The sequence below is a fragment of the Notolabrus celidotus genome, chromosome 17 (assembly GCF_009762535.1).
Source record: "Notolabrus celidotus isolate fNotCel1 chromosome 17, fNotCel1.pri, whole genome shotgun sequence".
NCBI classification, from domain to species: Eukaryota; Metazoa; Chordata; class Actinopteri; order Labriformes; family Labridae; genus Notolabrus; species Notolabrus celidotus.
Window position 1 is genome coordinate 12,626,943 of NC_048288.1, and position 23,546 is coordinate 12,650,488.

The 23,546-nt window shown below is 40.3% G+C and overlaps 1 protein-coding gene across 1 annotated transcript in view; it reads right to left on the reverse strand.

Annotated features, from left to right (window-relative positions):
- Nucleotides 1-23,546, reverse strand: part of tgfbr1b (transforming growth factor, beta receptor 1 b) — an 88,544-nt gene that overhangs the window by 16,601 nt on the left and 48,397 nt on the right. The window contains exons 3-6 of the mRNA XM_034706377.1: nt 16,586-16,855; nt 11,165-11,395; nt 8,486-8,653; nt 5,738-5,894 (exon numbers count right to left, since the gene is read on the reverse strand). Coding sequence (XP_034562268.1) covers nt 5,738-5,894; nt 8,486-8,653; nt 11,165-11,395; nt 16,586-16,855 — 826 coding nt within the window. The remainder of the gene's footprint in view (nt 1-5,737; nt 5,895-8,485; nt 8,654-11,164; nt 11,396-16,585; nt 16,856-23,546) is intronic.

Consider the following 23,546-nt stretch of genomic DNA (forward strand, 5'->3'; position numbering starts at 1 on the left):
CTTTTCCTGTTGATTTAAATTTTTTAAGTATATAAGTATAAGTATATTTTTTAAGCATATTTTTGAAGTTTTTGAAGTTTTTAAGTCACTGCATGGCCTCGCACTAGACTACATGGCTCCTCTCTTTTAGCTGTTCCTCAGAGGAGAACAAAAACTTTTGGTGACGCTGCTTTCAGCAACTACACTCCTGGACGATGGAACAGCCTGCCAGAGGATCTGAGAGGAACTGGAGATATTGAGACTATTAAACGTAAACTAAGAACGTATTTATTCAGTCCGGCTCTTATGTAGGGTTTAACAATTGTATTACTTCAATGTTTTATATTGATTTTAATGTTTTTATCTACACAATTTATTTTCTATTTTTTTTTAAGTTACATTTTGGGGGCATTTTTGTCTTTATTTGATTGGACATCTGAAGAGAAATGTGGGAAATAGAGAGTGGGGGATGACATGCAGTACATGGTCAAGGCTGGACTCCAACCAGTGACCTCTGCGACACGCCACTCTGTATATGGGACGCGCGCTTAGACCGCCAATGGCACCCCTATTTATTGATATATTAAGCCTTTATTTTATCTTTAACTCTTATCCTTACCCTTTTTTATTTATTTATTTTAACTATTTATATTCTTTTCTTTTTTTTTTAAAGTTATATTTTTGGCCTTTTTGCCTTTATTTGATAGGACAGCAGAAGAGAGACAGGAAATGTGGGGAGTAGAGAGCGGGGGAAGACGTGCAGGAAATGATCGACCGGCCGGGAACCGAACCGACAACCCCTGCGACGAGGACTGTAGCCTCTGAATGTGGGGCGCTTGGACTGCAAGGCCACCAGCACCCCGACTATTTATATTCTTAAAGGTAATTTGATGCTTTAACTTATTTGAATTACACATATTGTATTGTTGCTGGTGTGCATTAGTCTCTATTTTAAAATCATTTTTGTTTTTTAATGTTTGTCATCATTTTATTTCTGCTTCTGTGTTTCCAATCGCAGTAAAGCACTCTGAATTGATCTTTGATTTGTGTGAAAGATGCTACATAAATAAAGCTTGATTGATTGATTGTTACTGATCACACATTTCCTGCTGTAATTATATCCCCTACACTCACCATCTGTTTGTTCTTTGAGTGACATGAGTAACATGCATGTAGATAAATTAAAGAACCTCATTACTTATTATCAGCTACTGCTGTGTAACCGCTCTGAAACAGAGTGATTGATGTGGTGATCACAAGGTCTGAAGCCCCGTTAGCTCTACATCACTCTACATACGATATGTTGGATCTGAAATATCACTGATTTGGACCCCACGCTGTGCAGCAGAAATCTTCAGCATCACTTGCAGCAAATCTTAAGAAGCCGTGCATGCACCTGCTGCTTTGGAAACACTTTCCTCCTCTCAAATTAAACACCAGGAAACTAAAACTAATACTTCCTAATTAGCTTTAATTAAAACCGAGCTGATGAGAGCTAACTGACTGAGTGTTTCTCATTAATGTGAGTTGAATTTTTCATAAAGATTGTGGAAGCATCTGAGACATTAAGACAGGGGCTAGTATAATATTATCAAGTAGTGTGTGGATGTTGCATTATCATTCATGACAGCAGCTTTATGTCCTTAAATAAGTAAGAAGTTTTCACTCTTTTCATCAAATCCCTGCAGCAGTCTGCAGGGAGGCAGGAGATTTGTGTTGTGATCAGTCGGCCTCAGAATGAAAAGGTGCCTCATTGTTGTTAGGACTCATTACATGATGTGATCTAGTTCATTATTTTTACGCAGATATAAAGATGTATCCATGAAAGATAAACCTAGCTTCTGATTTCTCTTGTGAGACTGAACATCAACAGTGGAGTGAAATAAGTCTCACTGTGGGCATAAAAAAAGCATGGGGATGAGATGGGTACAAATAATGACGGGGAGGCCTCTGTTTGCAAACAATTCATGCTGGTTCAGTTCAATTAGAAGGCAAAACTGTAACACTACGAGAGGAAAAAAACATCACATTTTGCCAAAAACTCAGAGGATTAGAGAGAGAGAGAGAGAGAGAGAGAGAGAGACAGAGAGAGAGAGAGAGAGAGAGAGAGAGAGAGAGAGAGACAGAGAGAGAGAGAGAGAGACAGAGACAGAGAGAGAGAGAGAGAGAGACAGAGAGAGAGAGAGAGAGAGAGAGAGAGAGAGAGAGAGAGAGAGAGAGAGAGACAGAGAGAGAGAGAGAGAGAGAGAGAGAGAGACAGAGACAGAGAGAGAGAGAGAGAGAGACAGAGAGAGAGAGAGAGAGAGAGAGAGAGAGAGAGAGAGAGAGAGAGAGAGAGACAGAGAGAGAGAGAGAGAGACAGAGAGAGAGAGAGAGAGAGAGACAGAGACAGAGAGAGAGAGAGAGAGTAATTATGAGGCAAATACAATGAGAAGAGACTAATCAGATTTCCAAAGCAAGCAATGTTTCTATACATCTTTGATACACACACAAAGATTGTTTCTGATTCATGCCTGTCGGAGATCTTGATTAAGATTGTGCAGATACTACGGCATGAACAGGAGCTCAGTGGTGGAGCGGATTAATTGCTTCAGCAGCCCTGGGCACCTGGGCAAGACACCGAGCTTCAAATTGCTCCTGAAGGCGAAGCTTTGAGAAAGTGAATGCATATAAAACCTCCTTTGTGAGATCCTGATGGGCAGATTGGCAGTTTGCATTGTGGCTTCTGCCATCAGTGAGTGATGTGCGAGTGAAAAGATTAGTGTGACATACAGTGTAAAAGCCTGTAAAAGCAGATATGAACGCAGTCCCCTTCCCATTTAACATTAGCAAGCACAGTGTATCACCTTGGTTTCATTAAGTTTCAGATGTGCTTCCAATTAGTCGATAGCACCTTGAAAAGAATAAGTGTGTCTGGTCACTGGGAATCTGAGACTCTAAAGAGGCTTTTACCTTGATATATGACTATTCTCGAATATTAATCGAAGCAGATTTAATTGCTAACTTCAAATGAAGGGGCTAAGAATTTACATTTTACATCATAAGTGAGGTTGAACTTTCAGGTGGAACGGCTTCTTTGCTGGGAGTTTGGCATCATGATAGAAAGTTAAAAAAAAAACACACGGCTTGGATCAGATCATCAATATGTAGCATGAATTTCAGCCAAGGCCAGAGCGTCTGTGCGCACTGACCCCAGGGCTTACTGAATCATTTAGTGGCCCTGTGATACGCCAGCAGCATCAGAACCACCACACAGAGAGCAAGAGAGAGAGGAGGAGAAGAAGAAGTCGTAAACAAGAATAAAACAAAGCAGGGGGAAAAAGACAGAGCAGACGAACTCTGCGCCTGTGTTGGAAGAAGTAATAAGGGAAGAGTGTTTAAAGAGAAGGAGCGACGATGGGCTGAATGTGGAAAAGAAACAATTCCAGCCCTGCGGCTAGACAAGTCTGCATAACAGAACAAGGCACACACAAAGGAACAGTGACAGTGAAAAGCACCGGCAGTCTGGAGAAGTATAAGCTAGGTAAAAGGGGAGGTAGAGCTGGATAAGAATTTGAGTGGCCACTTCAATACAAAGCTACTTTATCAGCTTCCAGTGGGAGAAGTCCAGAACTCGAAATGTATTCAGAAGTGTTTTTCTTTTTAGCAAAAGCGTTTATAATTTCTGCACTTTCAGTTTTCTGGAATCAAACCTTCATGCTATGACATACACTCACACTTTTCAGCATTTACTTCATACTAGGAATGGGCATTTCAAGCCATGACACTATTCGATAGTCACTGTGTGCACTACAGGTGCAGACAATAAAAGCACACAACCCTTTTTAATGGCCCGTTTGTGTGTCAGTCACGTTAAACAGCACCGGAACGGGGTACTAAATTAGAATATGAATAATGGATGTAGTGTCCGTGATGTCATCAATCTGTTTCTGAAGCGCCAATCATCGGCGGGTGCCATATTGGAAATGCTTAACTCGACCTAACTTCTGTGGAGCTAATGTGATGTAAAGAGGCGGGCTTTGAGCCTCCTCACCAACAGCTGCAGTGTTCCCACCTGTCAATCAAGTCAGCTCTGCCTCTCATTAATGAAAACTTGTAATCCTAATATATTCGAAATTGCAGCGTTATGAAAAAATTCACCCCCGTACAGTGTGTGCGGATCGAGAAATGAGCCATCCAGACTAAACTCGTCTTTTGTATCAGGCTGTAAACATGTTTATTTCTGCTGTAAAGATCGTCTTTTTTTGAATGTGTGTGTATGTGGTTTCCAGTGCTTCCAGAGCCAGCCTCAAGCAGACACTCAAAGAACTGCAGTTTTTAACACTTATGCATCGGCTTCAATCCTCAAGGCCGGAGGTTGCCGCTTGGTTACTACTAGTAGCGGGCATTAGCGTCGTTGGTCTCGAGCTATAAGCTAGTGTTACTGTGACGCAGCAGCGTGGCGTGTACGTTTTTTAAAGCCAGGCTTAGTCTCTACAACTTTCTCCGTTTCAGATTCTCACATCATAGACTGTATAAATAATGGACGTAGTATCCGTGACGTCACCCATCTGTTCCTGAGGGCTGTTATGAAGCCAATCGACGGCAGCAGCCATATTGGAAATGCAGAACTCAACCAGGCAGAGTGTGATGTAGTGTGAGCCTCCTAGCTAACAGCTATGTGTTCCTAACTGGGAGCTTAGACAGCTTGAGGTGGACAAATGAGGGGCTTAACTAGCTCTCTCTCTCCCTCTCTCTCTTTATCTCTCTCTCTGTGTCTCTCTCTGTGTCTCTCTCTGTGTCTCTCTCTCTCTCTCTCTGTGTCTCTCTCTCTCTCTCTCTCTCGGATGTGTACATTTTATGCAGTGTTACTATCAATCTGCTTTATGGAGGCTGCACTAGTGGATATTTTCATTTAAAAATAATAGGATAACTATATTCTTGATGAATGGATTCGGAAGGCGGCTTACTAATCTCTCAAAGTTGTTCCTGATTCATTTCCCGACAGCAGAATTAATCAACTTTGGTGTACTGAGTATGGTGAATCAGTATGCCAGCACATCCCTTTGTGCCTTGCAGCACTGCATCAATAACTTGCACTACCACGACATCCAGGTAGCCAAGAATAATCCCCAACATGTCTCTGAGTTTATTTTATTTTTGTTTTAATTTCATCCAGCTGGTTAAAGGCAGAAAGGGAGAAAGCAAAGGACTAAAAGGAATATTTGTGATTCCCTAAAACAGACTTTGGGAAGTCAGCTAGGGATTAAGTCCAAGGTCCATATCGTCCTCAGGTCCTGAGTTGCGCAATCTGTCCATGTAAACACTGCTTGTTTGAGCACCAATGACACGACGAGGGTAGCCAAAAGAGACAAGATTGATCTGATCAGAGATGAAGTCCCGATAAATCCAAAGTCACCTCTTCTTTGAGTCTAAACTAAAGGCAGAAAGCTGGAAATTTAAAGGCCTTGCTCTTTTATTTATATCCCAATCCTCTGTGGTGTCTCTTTTTCAAACTTAGTGTGAAGCTATGAAACACCACAACACTCCCTCACAGTGACAACACCATGGAATGAGTTCATCCCAAAGGACACTAAAGTCATTATGAAAAACAGGCAAAGCAGCCAAAATGGTCGAGCTGGAGGATTCCATTTACCTCCTGTCAGCACTGCAGTGCATACAGATGCAGATGGTGGAGAGGATTGCTCCCCTAAGTCCCAGCTTGGGAGTAAAATATGACTGAAATCTGTTGAACTGGGTCAATGTGGCATTGACTTACCTTTTGGTTCCCACTCTGTGGTTTGGAGCGATGTCGATGGTGTCGGTGGCTGAGTCGTGGCGAACAGCTAAACCAAGGTCTGCGATACAGCAAGTACCGTTCTTCTTTACCAGGATGTTCTTTGACTTGAGGTCTCTGTGGGCAATCGCTGGCTTACCTACAGACAGAGAATCATGCATTTAATAACAGCCCTTATTTGGATTCTTGTTCAGTGAGGAAGAGAGAGGGAGCTGAAGGGGCAGAGTGCCAAGATATAGCTTGATTAGGGGTGAGCGATATGGCAAAAAATATCATCACAACTTTTTAATGGCAGAATCACAATCTTAATTTCCCAACATATTTTTTCATGTTACTATCAAAGAATATTTTGCAAGTTACTGATCCGTACTACCGGACTAATTTCCCCATTTAAAATGTAATCCTTAAAAAAAAACAGCAATAAACTGTTTAAGCCTAAGTACCTTTTTAAAAAGATTTAATCTGTGAGCAATTTAGATAACTTCTACAAGCCAGAACTGACACTAAGCAAAAATGTTGACACTGATGAGATTTCGAGTACACTTAGTCGCAAACACTTACAACAACACTCAAGTAAAGTGCACTCTTGATAAAGAACATTATTCCCACAGCAATCTAATGATTCTCATACTACAAAAAAGGTAGTTCAACTCTGTTTTAAGAGAGATAATCAGGCCTGAAGTCAAACCTCTACTGACCCATACAGTATAACACATGCATGCTGAATCTGGGGTTGGAGTTTAATCTCCTCTCATCACCATTGTATTCGGCGTCATTCATGTCTGACAAAAGTAAGGCATTTAAACACAATCCTAACCAAATTCAAAACTTTATTTTGTTTCAAATGATTAACAATAAAACAATTAAAGTAAGCATTTCATTTTATGATTATTTTTTGGAGCAGATTGAGACTGTCTTTATGTTTACCACCTATGCAGTGAGCTGCATGTGTGTGTACATATTTTCTAAAACAGAGTGAGACTCTGTCTTTGCATTTACTGTCTTTACAGTGTATGTATGTAGGGTTGCAAAATTTTCAAAATTGGAAACTTTCCATGGGAGTTAACAGGAATTTCTGGGAATAAACAGGATTAAACTAGGAATTTACTAAATTGAAGGTTGGCTCTTAATAGGGAACTTAAATAAAGCTGGAGAAAATATATTTTAGCATAATCCTGACTAAAACAACAGTACAGTTGAATATCTATGCTATTCCTCAATCACATGCACATAGAACACTGCTTACTGCAGGGCTACTGAGGCCGCGCCCCCTACATGCACTTTTTTTATTTGCATGTTGAATGGGACTTTGTTGGGATTGCATTTTTGTAAATTTTTGAATGAGTTGGGTGGGGGGATGAGTAATATTTAACTCAACATTCATGTTTTTGTTCTTCAATGAAAGAATTGATTGTTCAATAGAATATTTAACACTTGATAAAGTTCTACTTACAAATAAATCTGTTTTTAATTGTTTTGTTTTGGATGGATGTCTGCTTATAACAAAACAAATATTTATGCTTGGATATGACACTGTTCCATTAAATTACCCTCAATTCCCATTAATTCCCATAATTCCCATGGTTTCCAATTTGGAATATTTCCAATGACGGGTTACACAGTTAATTACAAAACACTGAGAACTCCCAGGAGAACTTTTTTTTTTAAACTTAGTGATGTCAAACAGCTCAACAATGCGGTGGGTTCACTCCATGAGGTGGATGTGTCGTATATTTCAGTGTATTCAAAATGATGTTTGCATGTGTCCATGTATGAGCTGAGACTGAGAGAATGAGCCGATACAACCATACCTGTGGATTTGCAGATGGTGGACACACTCTAATCCTTCCCTATGTAATATCGTCCTATCGAGCAATACTAATCTTCATTAAGTGACAGTAATCCATAAGCTACCTGCCTACTATGGCTTTATTGTGGCAGCCTGACAAACAGCTTTCAGTAAATTTATTGTCACCCATGTTGTCACCTTGTAAAGGCTATCACATGAGTCACTAACTTATGTGGTTTTACTGGTGAGGAGTGAAGACTAGACATGGTTCTTCAATAGAGTTAGACCCTTCCTACCTTTTGCATCAGTTCATTTGTGATAATAATGTAGTTCTTTTATGCACTGACAGTAATCTGATATCAACCAAGAGCTGTCTCATGCAAACAAAGTATACAGTAAGAAATACATCTCAAGGCTTGAAGGCAATGAAGCACTACCCTGGGACAACAAGTATGGTCTGCTCAGACCTATGACATCACCGAAAGGGAAACCATTTGAACTGATTTTTCTTTTCTTTCTGTGCCTCCAAATAACTCAGAAGAAGCTTTAGATTTCACTTGACATGCTTCTAACTCTGCCAGACCTCAGTTCACCTCCGTCTGGAGCAGAGAGTGAATACGTTCGTCTCTATTTGCATCTCACCGCTTGATTTGTTGTCTCGGCTGCTTTTGAGTTGCTTTAGGTTGAAAAATGCAGTTCTGGTTGCATTAGAGACTGTGTCCTGTTCTTAATGCTGTTTTTCAGTCTTGACGAGGACACATTTTATTTCATGCATTTTATATTTCTGGTTTGTTTAATTAAGTAATTCATCTGCTTTGTAAAATAAGGATTTTAAAATGTGCATTGTTTTAAAGAAACCCAATTAAAGACAAAGCTATAAACAATAAATATTACAAATAGACAGGAAGGTGTGGTAAGAGTTTGAATGTGTGTATTTTCACCTTGTGTGCCCACGATCTCCATGTGAAGGTGGGCGAGGCCACTGGCTGTTGACAGGGACAGCTTGATCATGCCCTCCACGGTGACGGTGTATCGGTTCAGGTAGTCAAACAGGGAGCCGTGCTCATGGTAATCAGACACTAACCACAGCTGAGTCCATGTCCCGTTATCTGCACACAGACAGGAAGAAGAGCAGGGAGATAAAGGGTTAAAGATGGACCGGCTCCGTCCTTGTTCGGCTCTTCTAGAAGTAAAGATCAAACGTATTACAGTCCGGGTTCCCATCATGCTCTGAGGGTACAGAATAAGAAATATAATTTTGCCATGGTAGCAGCGAGCATGAGTAAACTAAAGGCTGTTCTTTTAGACAACATTTTTTTTTACATTTTTATGAATCTACACCCTTTAATATCTTCTTTGAGCTACTTCTTTTATTTTATTATGCAAGAAATGTGCTTTACAAGAAGGGGGTGACCAAGTGATAGTGTACACATAATAACAAAGTAACAAGGCACGAATGGGGACAACATATCGAAAGGAAAGACAAACAAGTAATAATACAAAATAATAATAATAAAATAAAATGAAAAATAAGAACAAAAAAATAATTTTAAAAATGAATTAGAAAAAATAAAATAAATAAAAATAAATAAATAATAATTAAATAAAAAAAAAGAAATAAAAAAAAAAAAGATAATGACAAATAATAAAAAAGTTAAAAAAAGAAAAAAGAAAAAGAGGTGAAATACATGTCTAGCATTAAAGACGCTATTAAAATTCAGACTTCATGATCATCATAATTACGATTATAAGCTAGTCAGCATTGGCTACAGGCTTCATTTGAACCGTAAACATAAGATAAGATGCTCCTTTATAGATCCATGGACAACAGTCGTGCTCACACTCTTAGACTGAACTGCCGACTTGTTAACCTCGCTCATTCAGTCGGGCACTGTCTCCACTGTTACAGGTGCAGGGAAAGTTATTCCATTTTCCATATCATAAAATGAAAGGCTGATATATCAATCTATATTTTATTTCATTTTTACAGATCTCCGCTGACATTTGAGAAGAAAAGGAATTTTTAAAAAGGGGCCATGAGAATCTCTTAGACAGCTGCGTCACATTACACACTTCTACACTCTCCCTCTCGTTCTCTCTATCAGAAGTTATTTTAAAGTTAAAATGAAGTTTTTTTAAAAACGTCTATCAGAGAGGATACAAGGTTTTTCAATCTTCTTTAAATTATTCAAAAGAAACCTGGTTTGAACAGGATGTTTTGTAAAGTAACTTTCAGTCGGCTTAAAATGAGAGGATGGACGGCTGTAGATATTTATCTGCTCTGTGTTCTCTGATGGATCACACGGCCACACACTGTTACTGTATGCATTATGGAACCATCTATTCACATCAGTGATCAATGGCACCGGTAGTAGTTTCTGAGGGTTATGATGAATCTACTTTATGGTGCTTGTGAGAGCGTGTGTTTGTGATCACGTTCCTAGGACAGATGGAACCAGGTTCCACATTAATGTTCCATATCCTACACACCACATGATTTAAACAGAACTTCAAACCTCCAGTCAGGCAAACTATAGTGGACGGGAAAAAATCCCTTTACGTGTGTGTATTTGAGTGTGTCTGTATGTGTCTGTGTGTCTGTGTGTGTGTGCTTGTGTCTCTGTCTGTGTGTGTGTCTGTCCGTCTGTCTGTCTGTCTGTGCATCTGTCTGTCTGTCTGTCTGTCTGTGCATCTGTCTGTGAGTCGGTCCATCTGTGTGTATCTGTCTGTGTGTGCGTGTGCGTCCGTCTGTCTGTCTGTCTGTCTGTCTGTCTGTCTGTCTGTGTGTCTGTCTGTCTGTGTGTCTATGTGTGTGTGTGTCTGTGTGTGTGTCTGTCTGTGTGGCTGTCTGTGTGTGTGTCTGTGTGTGTGTGTGTCTGTCTGTGTGTGTGTCTGTCTGTCTGTGTTTGTGTGTGCCTGCCTGCCTGTCTGTCTGTCTGTCTGTGTATCTGTGTGTCTGTGTGTGCATCTGTGTGTGTGTGTGTGTGTGTGTCTGTCTGTGTTTGTGCCTGCCTGCCTGCCTGCCTGCCTGCCTGCCTGCCTGCCTGCCTGCCTGCCTGTCTGCCTGTCTGCCTGTCTGTCTGTCTGTCTGTCTGTCTGTCTGTCTGTCTGTCTGTTTGAGTCTGTCTGTTTGAGTCTGTCTGTCTGCCTGCCTGTCTGTCTCTCTGTCTCCTGTTGGAGCTGTTAGACTGTGTAATGTGTGCTTGTCCTTCATTGTGAACTGTTACTCCCCCACACTGTCTACCAGCCTGTCTATTCCCATTGAACACTGGCATGCACAGACTTTAACTTCAGTGGTTCTGTATCACTGCTCTGACAGCTCAAGGTTCAATGTAAACACAGCAGCCCACACTGCTATCTGCAGAGGATCCGCTTAATCAAGATCTTTCTCACAGGTTGGCATTGATGCCTTTAATTAAAACTTGATTCTTTGAAGTGTTTCTCGATCCTATGCATTCTTTCGTTCGTTCCTTTTTCTTAAGTTATCCTTGCGTTTTCTCGCTGACTCTGGTCTGCTGTGTATTTCATTCTTGCTCACCGTGCATAAACCCAATAACCCTTCTCTGCAACTCAGAGTGCAGTCTCGTCTCAATTGAACTTCCTTTCTAAAGGTTTCTCACCTTTGTTGTCTGCAGCAATGAAGCCCAGAATGTTCTCGTGTCTCAGCATCACGGTCTGGTAGATCTCGGCTTCACGGAACCAGGAGCGTTCCTCGCGGGAGGAGAAGATCTTCACAGCCACCTCTTCACCGCGCCATTTTCCTCGCCACACCTCCCCGAAACGCCCCTTCCCGATGCTTTCTTGAAGGATGATGGTCCTGGCGATGGTTCTCTGGACCAGCAGTGGCAGGCCTGGAGTGAAAAAACAAAAATAGATGAGATAAAAAATACCTAAAGCTGACGGGAAAGCATGATGAAATGTAAAAGCTGGAAGATGAAAGAGGGATAAGAGAAGAGCCCGACAGAGGATGATGAAAATGGATGGAAAGTGTAGCATTTAAAGATGACAGCACATTGTTAAAGACACCTCTAAATTGTTGAGTGGGAGGAAAAAGAGTAAGTGCTTATAATTGAAACTATTGCATTATCATGTCTGTGAAGGTAATACAGATAGAGCTGGAGTATTTAAGAAGGAAATTGTGGCAATGTGAGAAGTTGACATGTCTTTAAGACGATCTATTTTGAAATGAAACAACGGAAACGTTTAAAGACCTGACTGTGACCACACATGAGAATAATACAAACACATACATATCAGATCAATGGCTTTTAAGTGCCTGATATCAATACAGCAGCTGCAGTAAGATCGTGTGTCTTAATGTGAGTCATAATAAATAACAACAGCAATGAGACAAGATTTTCTGAATTCAGTTTCCACACTTCACCCGCTGATATGAAATGCTAATCATTCTCCCTCGCTCCAGTAAGGATGACTTTGGGTCATAACATTGCATCATTTTCTTTTTCTATTACAAATTTGTTTCTATTTTAATAATTAAAGAGCAGCGTTAAGCCCTCTATCTTTCCCCTGACTGTCTTCAGCAGACATGTATGAGGCTTGTTAAGGCCTTATTAATAGATCAGACAGTAATCCAGATAAAACACAACTCCAGTGATACTGGAGGACTGGGGGTATGCTGCTGTACAGTCCAGAGAAGTTGTGCCGCATTGTGATGGCGTGCGGTGTCCTCCACAATGTGGCACACGGGCACGCCATACCACATATGCCAGAGCAGCATATCCCCCCCACCAGAAAAACCAGAACTGGACCTATGAATGTGCATCCTACCCAGGAGGCCATTCAGGCCTGGCAACATTTGATTTCAACCATAGAGGTTTTTCGACCGCAGGAACTTTGCCCTGGAACTAAGGACTTTACCCCTGAACTACATGCGTTTCGACCGGAGGAACCAGGGTCTAAATTTAGTTCTGAGGTAGTTAATCTCCCCCTGAAAAGCCCCTGCTTTGGGGGTAGTACTTTTCAAAGGTTCTGGGACTTTCGGCTGAACGTAACGGTGTTTGTAGAGTTTACACAGTTGTTGAAACACAGAGGGAGTTCCTGGGAATGCAAACTAGTTTAGTAATTAAGATTTCAAAAAATCATTCAATATAATGTTTTTTCTCCATACGTCACTGGCCTGATTTGCACAATCTACCAGGGACTTCAGTCCGCGGTCGAAACGCAGACAACGATGGGGGCAGAGGAACCGTTTAGTTCCGGGTAAAGTAGTTCTTGGGGCTAAAAGACCCCGGAACTCTTGGTCGAAATGCACCTCATGTAAAAGAGGTAAGGGCGCAGAATTCACTTATTAACCAATGCATTTATTGATTTATTATGAAGGTCTCCCATGTATCCTTGCATCTTGCTCCTCCAATTCTCCTCCTCTCTTTGCGTTCCTCTTTCCTCTGAGCAGAAATTTGGGAACTCAGAATTATTTCTGGTTTGACGGTCCTTTCCTTGTGAGTACTGAATGACAAAATTGGCATGCATGTCGATATCCAAGGTGCTGAAGAGAAGCAAGGTGGCAGATGTCCCTCAGAGTGAGAGATGCATATCATAAACAGCTGATGAGTGACTTTAAGACACCACAGCAGCAACAAACTCTGCGACTTCTCAGCACCCTGACTTCTGCCACACCCGACATGTGCTGCACCCCAATGTGCAAGAAGTTGCTGGGGCCTGTATAATGCTGCTTGTAGCTTTAATTAATAGCATTTCTTTTTATATAATAACAGTTTTTAAAGTCCTGTTACTTGTTATTTTCATTCATTTTTTCCTATATTTCAAAGGACAGCATAAAAAAGACAGGAAAGGAGTGGAGCCGAGAACAGGGGAAAAAAGGCCCCCCAAGGAGTTTTCTAGGATAAAACCTCCATCACGTCCTGCAATGTGACCATTAAAGATCCATATCATGCAGCTCTGTGGTTTTAATATTTCTGTTAGCTTAAATTGATAAAGTCTGACCTTTTTTTACCCCAGAAAGATGCCGAAATTTTAATGCATGCTTTTATCACAAGCCGCATCGACTACTGTAGCTCTCTTTTTACTGGTTTGCCCAAAAAAATCTATCAGAAAACTGCAGCTTGTCCAAAACGCTGCTGTCAGGGTTTTAACAAGGAGAAAGAAAACTGATCACATAACTCCTCTTCTTAAAACCCTGCACTGGCTCCCTGTTTCTTTTAGAATTGATTTTAAAGTTATTTTACTTGTTTTTAAAGCTCTTAACAGCCTTGCTCCTCCATACATCACTGATCTCCTGCCATTTTATGTTCCAGCTTGATCACTGAGGTCCTCAAATGCTTCCCTTTTAAATGTTCCTCGTGTCTCTCACACAAAGAGAGAGACAGAGCTTTCTGTTTTTACGCCCCTAAGCTATGGAACTCTCTGCCTCTGGACATCAGAACGGCGAGCTCTCTGGGTGTTTTAAAAGTGAACTTAAGACTTACCTTTTTAAACAAGCTTTTAATTTGGAGTAATTTATTTTTAGCCCTGGACTGCATTATTATTATTTTTATTATTATTTGAGTCATTATTTTTTATCATTTCTTTAACATATATTTATCTTATTTAATTATTTATTTATCTATCTCTTTCTTGTATTCACTTGATTTTGTTAACGCTACCTTATTTTAAACTTTTCTTTCCACTAATACTTATTTTATTAATTTTACTGATTTTATTTTAATTTGAAGTATTGTATTTATAATCATGTCTTTTATAATTTTACCATTGCTGTTGTTTTCTGTCTCCATTATTCTGTGAAGCACTTTGGGCTGCTTGCTTTTATGTATGAAAGGTGCTATATAAATAAAGTTGAGTTAAGAAATGAGCCCTGATTAATTAAAGTATTCAAGCACATCAGTTGAATTGATGCAGATATTCCCAGTGGTCTACCACCATTGCTTTATTTCCATGTATGATTTCTACGAGGAGCCACCTTTGAACAGGTGATATTTATACGTTACAATTGTAGCTCCTTTTTTGTTGGGTGTCTTTAAAGTTTTCTCCACTTACAAACATATTTGTCTCCTTGCAATCCAGGTGAGCAATACCTGAAATACAACTCAAACTATGTCTGCTAAATTGCTGATAAGGAAACAGAAAATGATAGAGGAGTGAAAGCACTCATCCATTTTACACCAAACACACATTCTGACTCAGCATAGTGATTATAACAGCCCAGGAAAATCTGGCAAAACACAAACACACACACACACACACAACACAAATACACACACACAGTTGCATATTGTGCAATATGGTGCAAATAGCTCGAAAAACTGAGTCCAAGTCTCTGCTTGGCAGAGTGCTGGAGGTGCCAGTCTCCACAGAGAGGTGCTAATTTATGGCAAGGATATCGAACAGCTTTTGCCAGTGTGTGTGTGTGTGTGTGTGTGTATGTGTGTGTGTGTGTGTCTGTGTGTGAGCCTACATGTGTGTTTATGCGGTAATGCAGCTTAAATCTGGGCCAGCCAGTCATTGTAACAGACCTTTACTTTAAGATATGTGCAGCTGCAGGCTTTTACTGCTGTGATCGTACAATGACGGAGCCTGCACTCTTGTGTCCTTAAATCTCGTCTACACAAAGACGATCAAACAAACATCAGGATCTGAGAACACAGAGGTGTCTAAATTCTAATGTATCTAGTCCAATTGTAATTATTTTTTATATGCATTTTGTTTAAAACACTGATGCATAAAATCCTAGTGGTTATGAGCATCCAAATAAACCATTTCAACTACTGCAGCAATCGCTCCTTCGATCACCAATATCTGTTTAGTGGAAACATCAGTGTGCTGTGTGTGTGAGGATCCACTCTGGTCTATAAAGAGTGTATTTATTGTGTTTGTGTTTTTTTTTTACCAGGTCATATTCAGAACAAAAGCCTCCATGTTTACAAAGCTGACACACAGAGCAAGCAGCGAGCAGCAGGATATAAAGTACGTGCGAAACATTTGGACCCGTCATTACCTCTCATAAGGAAAGGTCAAGGATGCAAGGAACCAAATGTGCCTGTGAAGTAGACTTGCTTTAATGTGAGTCACAGCTCTGTGAGGCCAAAACAGTTTTTGTAATTTGGAATTTCCTTGAGCTGATCTGAAGGTGAGATTGCAATCACTGCTGAGCTGAACTGAGTAGTAAAATGTTGGTTGACCTATAAATGCAAGCAGATATAGTTTGTGAGTGAAATATGGCAAAGGCAATCACACCTAGGCCCTATAAAGGTGCATTTCAACCAAGAGTTCCAGGCTATTTTAGCCACCAGAACTACTTTACACTGAACTAAAAGGTTTCATCACAGATGGATTCACTGAATCAACAAGTAAGAGGAGATAAGCGTGAGTAGCAAAGACGTTTCAACATGGCTTTAAAATCGTTTTTAACTCAAAGAGCCGTGGCAGAGATAGGCCAGTGTTATAGTTTTATTTTAGTTTAAACTGCTGACGTTCAGCCGGATGCATCCCTCATAAACGTCTTTAGATGATCATGAAATACTTATCTGATGAGGATATTGAATCTTAGAACTCCCTCTGTGTTTCAACAGCTGTGTAAACTCCACAAACACTGTTACTTTCAGCTGAAGGTCTCCAGTTTACAGTGTCACTTTTAAAACCATAACACCGGGAGACTCATTTGCGGTGGTCTGAGAGAAGACTACTGTTACAAGCTGCTAAATCAAGTGAATCTAGGTGTCTTCTTTTTTTGAAAAGTACACACACATTCAAAAAAGATAGAACAAATTAAAGAAAGAGAAATCAAGTGAATCACAGATGTGTGTGATGTTACTGTGGGCGACAGGCTGAATAAAAACACTGCGGTTAATCTACCGTTCATCAGAAACGTTCAGCATTGCAGGCTCTGCCCCTCAAAAGCCACGGGATCTTTGAAAAGTACCACCCCACTAGCAGGGGCTTTTTAAGGTGGAAGTTAACTACCCCTGAACTAAATTTAGACCCTGGGTCCACTGGTCGAAATGCACGTAGTTCCGGGGTAAAGTTCCTCTGCTTGAAAAACGCCTTCAGAGATCAGAATAAAGTACCTGATCCAGAGCCGGACGTGGTCATGTCATAGATGAGGTCCTTTAGCGTTGTTCCCACAGTGATGAAGGGGTGGTCCATAGAGGGGTCCTCCTCGTTGGGCACCCGATGGTGGTGGTGGTGATGGGCCCCTGCGCCCCCTGCCCCCAGACCTCTGTGGCTGTGGCAAACATAGAACGCCAACACCAGCAACAGGCAGAGCAAACACACCGGGCCGGCGATCACTGCCGCGAGGGCCACAGGACCAAGAGGGGGAGTCTTGACTGTTGGGACTGTGGGAGAGAAAAGAGACGAGGGTTAAATTATGACAGATTAAGAGTGGTACACCAACATGTCAGGGGAGACATTATCAACATGTGAGAGATCAAGTGCAAGGCCACACGCCGTTTGAGAGGTTAGCTTGGAGCATACTGATGGCTGGCACATGGCAGTCCAAAGTGCTTCACTCCAGCCAGGAAGCTAACAGGCCAAGTGGTGCGGGGGCACATTCCATCTGCCCGAGTGATGGGAGATTTGGCCTGTAGCACACACACAGAACCACACACACACACAACCACATGGTACAAAGAAGCGCCTACACTGTTTTCATCCATCTATTGAAGTGAATGAAGATATAAGAAAGTGAACACAGAAGTGATGGATGACCCAAAAACTCAGATTTTCAAACGTCCTCGTCGATCTGAGTAATTCTTTGCCTCTGACCCATTTCATGCTGTGAAATATTCCTATCTGGAATAACTGAGGACAAATATATAAAGATTAGTGACACAAACATGTAAAAAAGTCGTCTTTCTAATCTATGTGGCCACTAATCTCAATCAAAATTGATGTTCATCAGCCCACAACGATTCACGAAACAAGCGCCTTCATTATTGTAAACAGCAGGGGAAGGGGCTCGGGGGTAAACATCAATTTCCTTTAAGAGGTGAGCAAAGCTTCAGTGAATAGTTCATTACTGTCTGTGTGATAGATGAAGGCAGGCGGGTGAAGGAAAGTCATAAGTGTACAAGTGTCACCTACTGCACTGTTATGTAAATTGATGCAAACACAGTTTCAGCGAAGCCTCCAAATGACTTCTTCCTAACGCCTCTCAGCCATCATGGAGCTGCTCTGGATCCACCACACAGACACGAGCATGCTCATACTTTTGATTTATCTGTCAAATAAAATGTACAAGTATTCTGCGATGTACAACCAATTTCCCTCTTAGTGACAGTGACAGACAGTGTTATCCATCAGAGTCTGTTTTCCGGTATGGGATGTGTGGTATTGCTGGCTTCATCTGCAGTGTTCATCAAACAAATGGCTTTTTGGCATTCAAACAAACGTCTCCATTACGTTAATGTAGAGCGCTGGAGAAGAACAGCAGATGGTGAATAATGTTACCATGTGATTGAATTTGACTTAATTAAAACTTCCACTTTAACCAAAGATATTTATCCTACAGTTATCCTCAATGTAATTGTTTAAAGGGAGGATGCAGAATTTTATTTGAACCTTTAATTGGGCCAGGATTAGTAATATGATTGTGTTTTATATGCTGTGAAGTCTTTTGCTGGATATTTGTAAAAAAAAAAAAAGCAGCCGACATAGATGTAATGGTAATAGGTAATTGGTGTGTATTTAATGCCTTTCAAACCCTGCTGTCAGCGGCGCCTGGTTCAATATAATGTGGACCATATGACAAATAAAAAACCTGCTAACATACGAGTTTTTCACCCATCAGAGATATCGCCTTTATGTGGCTCAGTGGTCAAGTCGGTTGTCACTCCATCTCCTAAACTCTGGCTACTTGAAGCCTTTTCAATAATAATAATATATCCATGGTATAACTAGTATTGACTTGATGCTCAGAGACTCAATAGATCTGCTTCATCAGAAGTGACTATGTGTGGTTTGTTTAGATTTCACTGACAGAGGCCTGTAAACTCAAGATGTGCACATTTAGTTCACTGGACCAGTGGTTTAAAACGGCGAGCTCTCTGGGTGTTTTTAAAAGTAAACTTAAGACTTACCTTTTAAATGTAGCTTTTAATTTGGAGTATTTTTTTTTGCATTATTATTATTTTTATTATTCTTAAATAGTTTTAACCATTATTATTTGAATAATTGCTTTAACATTTATTTATCTTATTTAATTATTTATTTATCTATTTATTTCTTGTATTCACCTGATCTTGTTAACGCTACCTTATTTTTAACTTTTCTTTCCACTATTACTTATTTTATTTATTTTACTGTATTGATTTTATTTTATTTGTAAGTATTTTATTTATAATAATGCCTTTTATAATTTTACCACTGCTGTTGTTTTCTGTCTCTGTTATTCTTTGAAGCACTTTGGGCTGCATGTTTTTATGTATGAAAGGTGCTATATGAATAAAGTTGAGATGAGTTGGGTTTTCAAAGTGGGGGCCGCCAAGGGGCACTGGGGAGGCCTCAGAAAATTGGAGAGAAGGGAAAAAAATAGAATCTAATTCTTCTTCTTATTATTATTATTTTACAACATGTTTGTTAATAATTTCCTATAATTATTTAAAAGTGAATAAAAGTAAGAAAATACATTCTAAAAGTTGATGTTTCTTTGCATATTTTGAAGCATTATCTGTTGGTTTGCAAAGGGGTCCCCAGCCAGAGGCTAATGCTGTTTCTGGGCCTCGTCATGGTTAAGTTTAGGAACCCCTGGACTAGACCATCAAACATTGTCGCCCTCTCATCATCAGTCTGTTAGGCACATTGTTGGTATGTTTTTGAGTCTAAGCCGTAGTACTCTCATCCGCCACTAGCTGGTGCAGTAGCTCTAGTTAACATCAAGTGCCACACTGCTGTAAGGCTCTATTACCTGGACTAGACCGATGCGTAACTAGCGCAGGCATGCAGGCGTTAACCTGCAAGGTGGACTGAAGGCTGGTGGTGCTAGTTCTGCTATTGTTAGACACATTCGTAAAAAAATGTTACGTAGTGTGCTCCAACACTCTGTGATCCCGGGTTCTTGTGTTCAAAATACATGGGCCAGATATGACCATCAAACAGGCCAGGGGTCTGTAAATAAAGTAATGTTGGTGCAGCACGTTTTTCAAACGCTCGTAGGTGTAGAGCAGAAAGCCCTACACGATAAGGATGTGAGGCTCCTCCTCCTCATTACTGACAGACTTTGGGACGATCTCCGCCATGTTAAATTATTAATGCTCCACTTTGACTGTTTTTTGACTGTTTTCTTACATTTAGACCAGCAGGTAAGTTGGATTCTAAATGATTGCTCCAGAACCTTTTGGCCAATCTGCACAGGTTAATTTCATGCACATCTTTTGTGCACCAGGCCGTCATTTTGTACTAAAATAAGAACAATTATGCTTAATCAGAAAGAGATATTTTGATAGAGAGCCTTACCTTGAATACAGGCCAGCTTTATATAAAGGCCTGTAACCTTCTGCAGTAAAAGAAAACAAAGGCCCAGGTTTATAATTGAGGATTTTTATTTAATCTCTGTCAAATAACAAAAACTTTTGCAGCTGCCATTGAAAATAGTTTGTTTACTGTTTAAACCAATCTCTCAGAAACAGAAGACGAATGAGAACACAAGGTTACAATCAATAACTTTTTGTGAAGTATATCCTTTTAGTCTCTCATGTGGGGTAGTGAGGGAATGACGGGATCAACATGTTCAAGGCTTTAGCCACAGTGCTGCTCTGTGATGAACCACCGCTGGTAATAATGGTGAAGCAATGCAAGTAGAGAGGACGTGAAAATGGAAAAGACAGAAAAAGTCCAAATAATATAATATTGAAAATATTTGTTGTCTTTGAAACATTGTGGCTGTCCCAATAACAAACTAATTTAAAATGGCAGTTTTAAAAAAGACCTGATTCAAATCCATATTTGGACTTGGATGGCGTGTTGTTGTGCAAAGAAAGGGAGAAAGGGAGAGTTGTACTTCAGGGATCTGGAAGCGAGGTTGTTACAGCAAAGTGATGTGAAATGCATTTAACAAGGCCATTCATCTAATGGGTGTGGTTATGAAAAGTTTTATTGTTTCATAACTGAGCCTGTTCGTGTATGGCTATGGTGAAACACACTCAGCTTTTTAATGTAATGCATCTTGTACAATGTACAAGTTCAGTATAATCAAATTTCATGCAAATTTCAGCATTGATAAGCGTGCCTGATGTCCAAATTCAATGGAGGAGAAAAGGCTTGATCTTGGCATGATCTAACCCAACTCCAAATTATTTGTGAACATTTCTCAGTCATTACAGTCTTCATACCACTGTCTTCAAGTGGGCACAAATTCGACAGTACAATTTAAAAAACATCCTTTAATTTAACCTTCTTTTAAAAAAAAATCATAAAATCTGTTTAAAAAGGCAGCCCACTTCAAATGTATCTCTAAAATAACAAAATGAGTCTGAGGCAATCTTCAGTACTTGTCCAAATTTTTTTTTGAAGGCATTTAAATGATTATAATATTTAATGTGCTAATAATCAAAAATATGTAACAATTCAGAAAATCAAATAGCGCTGTCATTCTGCTTACTGTGGTCTCATTTTATGTTTCATGTTTCCAAAAGCAAGAAAATAAAAGCAGGTATAGCTTTTTTAAAAATTCATTTATAAGAAGTCATGCTATAACAAAAAGACACTCTGGTAGGTTTCCCTCAAAAGGTAACCAACCAGCACTATGCAATCCTCAAAACTGCTAATCAGAAGTGTCCACTATAGTCAAGGAAACCCCTGAACACCAATGTTAAAATTACAGCCAAAATTAAACGTATTTTAGTTTTGATGACACAGAAGTATTTTGTCTGAATAGCTCTTTTTATTTTCATTCATTCATTCGTTCGTTCGTTATTCGTCAAGGTTGGTTTTGAAGATGTTCAGTCAAAAAGTCATGCATTTATAAGTATAATTAGAGATATGACTGAGTTCATTGACAGACGGAGCAATGTAGTTGTTTGCCAAGAGGCTCAAGGGCTGCCTCTGCTGCACCCTTTTGTCTCCAGTGGCCCTTTTTAACCCGTCTTAACCCTGCTCTGGTTCCAAGTGAGCTGAGCCGATACTAAAGTGTGACGTCGACTGACTGCCGGCCACTGATTGGTCAGAGAATGTCGTCACCTAAGAGTCATGAGCGCAACACAAAACCAGCGCCTAACACAGGAATCAAACCCGCCATTTTTAAAAAACGGCATCAGTACTCTTTTACTCTTCTTTTGCTTTCCTCTCTCGCTCGGCCTGCGACAAAAGGGCCACAGACCGAGCAGCAAGTACACCATTGCCTCCATGTCCTCCATTGTTTGTGATTGTTGTGTTTGTGTAGCATTCAAAATGACGTGAACACAGTTTCGCGCAGCTGTGTTATGACGACCCCGCCCACCGTGAGACGGTACTCGGGCTGCTGGAGAAGGTACCCAAACCGAGTAGAGTCGAGTCGAGTAGAGCCGAGTTGAGTCAAGTAGGGCTGGAACTGTATAGTGGAAAAGGGCCATATGTGTCTCTGTTTCTAGGTTGACCAAAAGCTAAGTTGATTCAACATTTAGAATATGTCAACTGCCATGATTTAGCTTCATAAACTCTCTTCAGTAACCGTGTCTTTGGCTGTTTTCGAAACCACTTGCTACATACAGCCTAGAAATTATACTGCATACTACATATTGCATTTGAAGATAGTATGTAATATGACTGTTCTGTCTGATCTGTTTTGTAGTGTGCTGGAGTCAGGCGTCACTGGATTTCTGGATTCGTAAAGCGGAAGTAAACAACGCCCAAGCTGATAGAGAAACTGCTTCTTTAGCATCACTTATGATTTAAGAAGTTAAGAAGTGGTTCATATGGAATTAAATAATTTTCACAGCACCTAAAAACTGAGTTCCCCTCGTCAAAAAAGAAGAAAAAAGTAGAACGTTAGCGCTGTGCATTGTGGGAAACGGTACGTGAGGGAGGCTTGTCCTCATCATACTGAGAAATTTTCCCGAATCAGTTCGACACCCGGGGAGTTTTGGCATACTGCATTTTGCTCTTGTTCACATACTACATACTGAATTTTGGCCAAATCCGTACATAATGCTGTTTAGAAAACAGCCCTCGTTTTACTCTAGACCCTAGTATAATAATAATCTTGACATTCAAAAGCCGTTGTCCACTTTCTTGCTATAAAGGTGACAAATAACTTCAAACTTTAAGCAGGGTTTAAGTTCTGAATAATTGAAGGCACAACTGAGGGGGGAAACCTCAGGGTTATCTGAAGAAACCTCCTTTAAAAGTGTGTCAGTCGCCACTTCAGAAGACCTCAGGCGGTACTGGCGGGATTAGTTTCTCTGCTAAAAGGATCATAACGCATGACATCAGCTGTATTTCAACATCTCTGTTTCACCTTTGTGATATCTTCAGTAAACAGTCATTTGAGGGCAGTCAGAGAGACGGAAGAAGAAACAGAAATGAGAACACACCCATTTTCCAGCTTCTAGCACCAAAACTGAAAATCTGGTGGTGTGTATTCACTATCTTGTTCTGAAGACAAAGTGAAAGAGTTGCAAAACAGGACAACAGTGGATCCACAGCTCAGATCATTTACGTGTTGCGTTTACAGCGAATGCCTTCTTGCTCAGTTTGGCTGTAAGGCTGACATCTTTATTTTTAAAGTGACTTTATTGTGAGATGAATTTGCCTCTCAGAGTGAACCGACAGTGATGTCATGTTACAATACAGCTGTCTAAAACTTGACTGCACCGTAAGAACATCAAAGACGTCTGATCTGTATTCGTCTCAACAGATTTCTGTTTGGCCTTCAACGTTTCTCTGAGCTGAAGCTTTGACCCATAAAGAAGAACTCCACTTACTTTCAATAAAGTGTTGCTACTGCCTTATTATCCTTTCAGTTAGAGCAACAACTCACTTTAGAGCACCTGAGTTTTAATGCTCATAGATCAATGAGTTCAATACCAACAAAAATAACTACAACTATCTTTA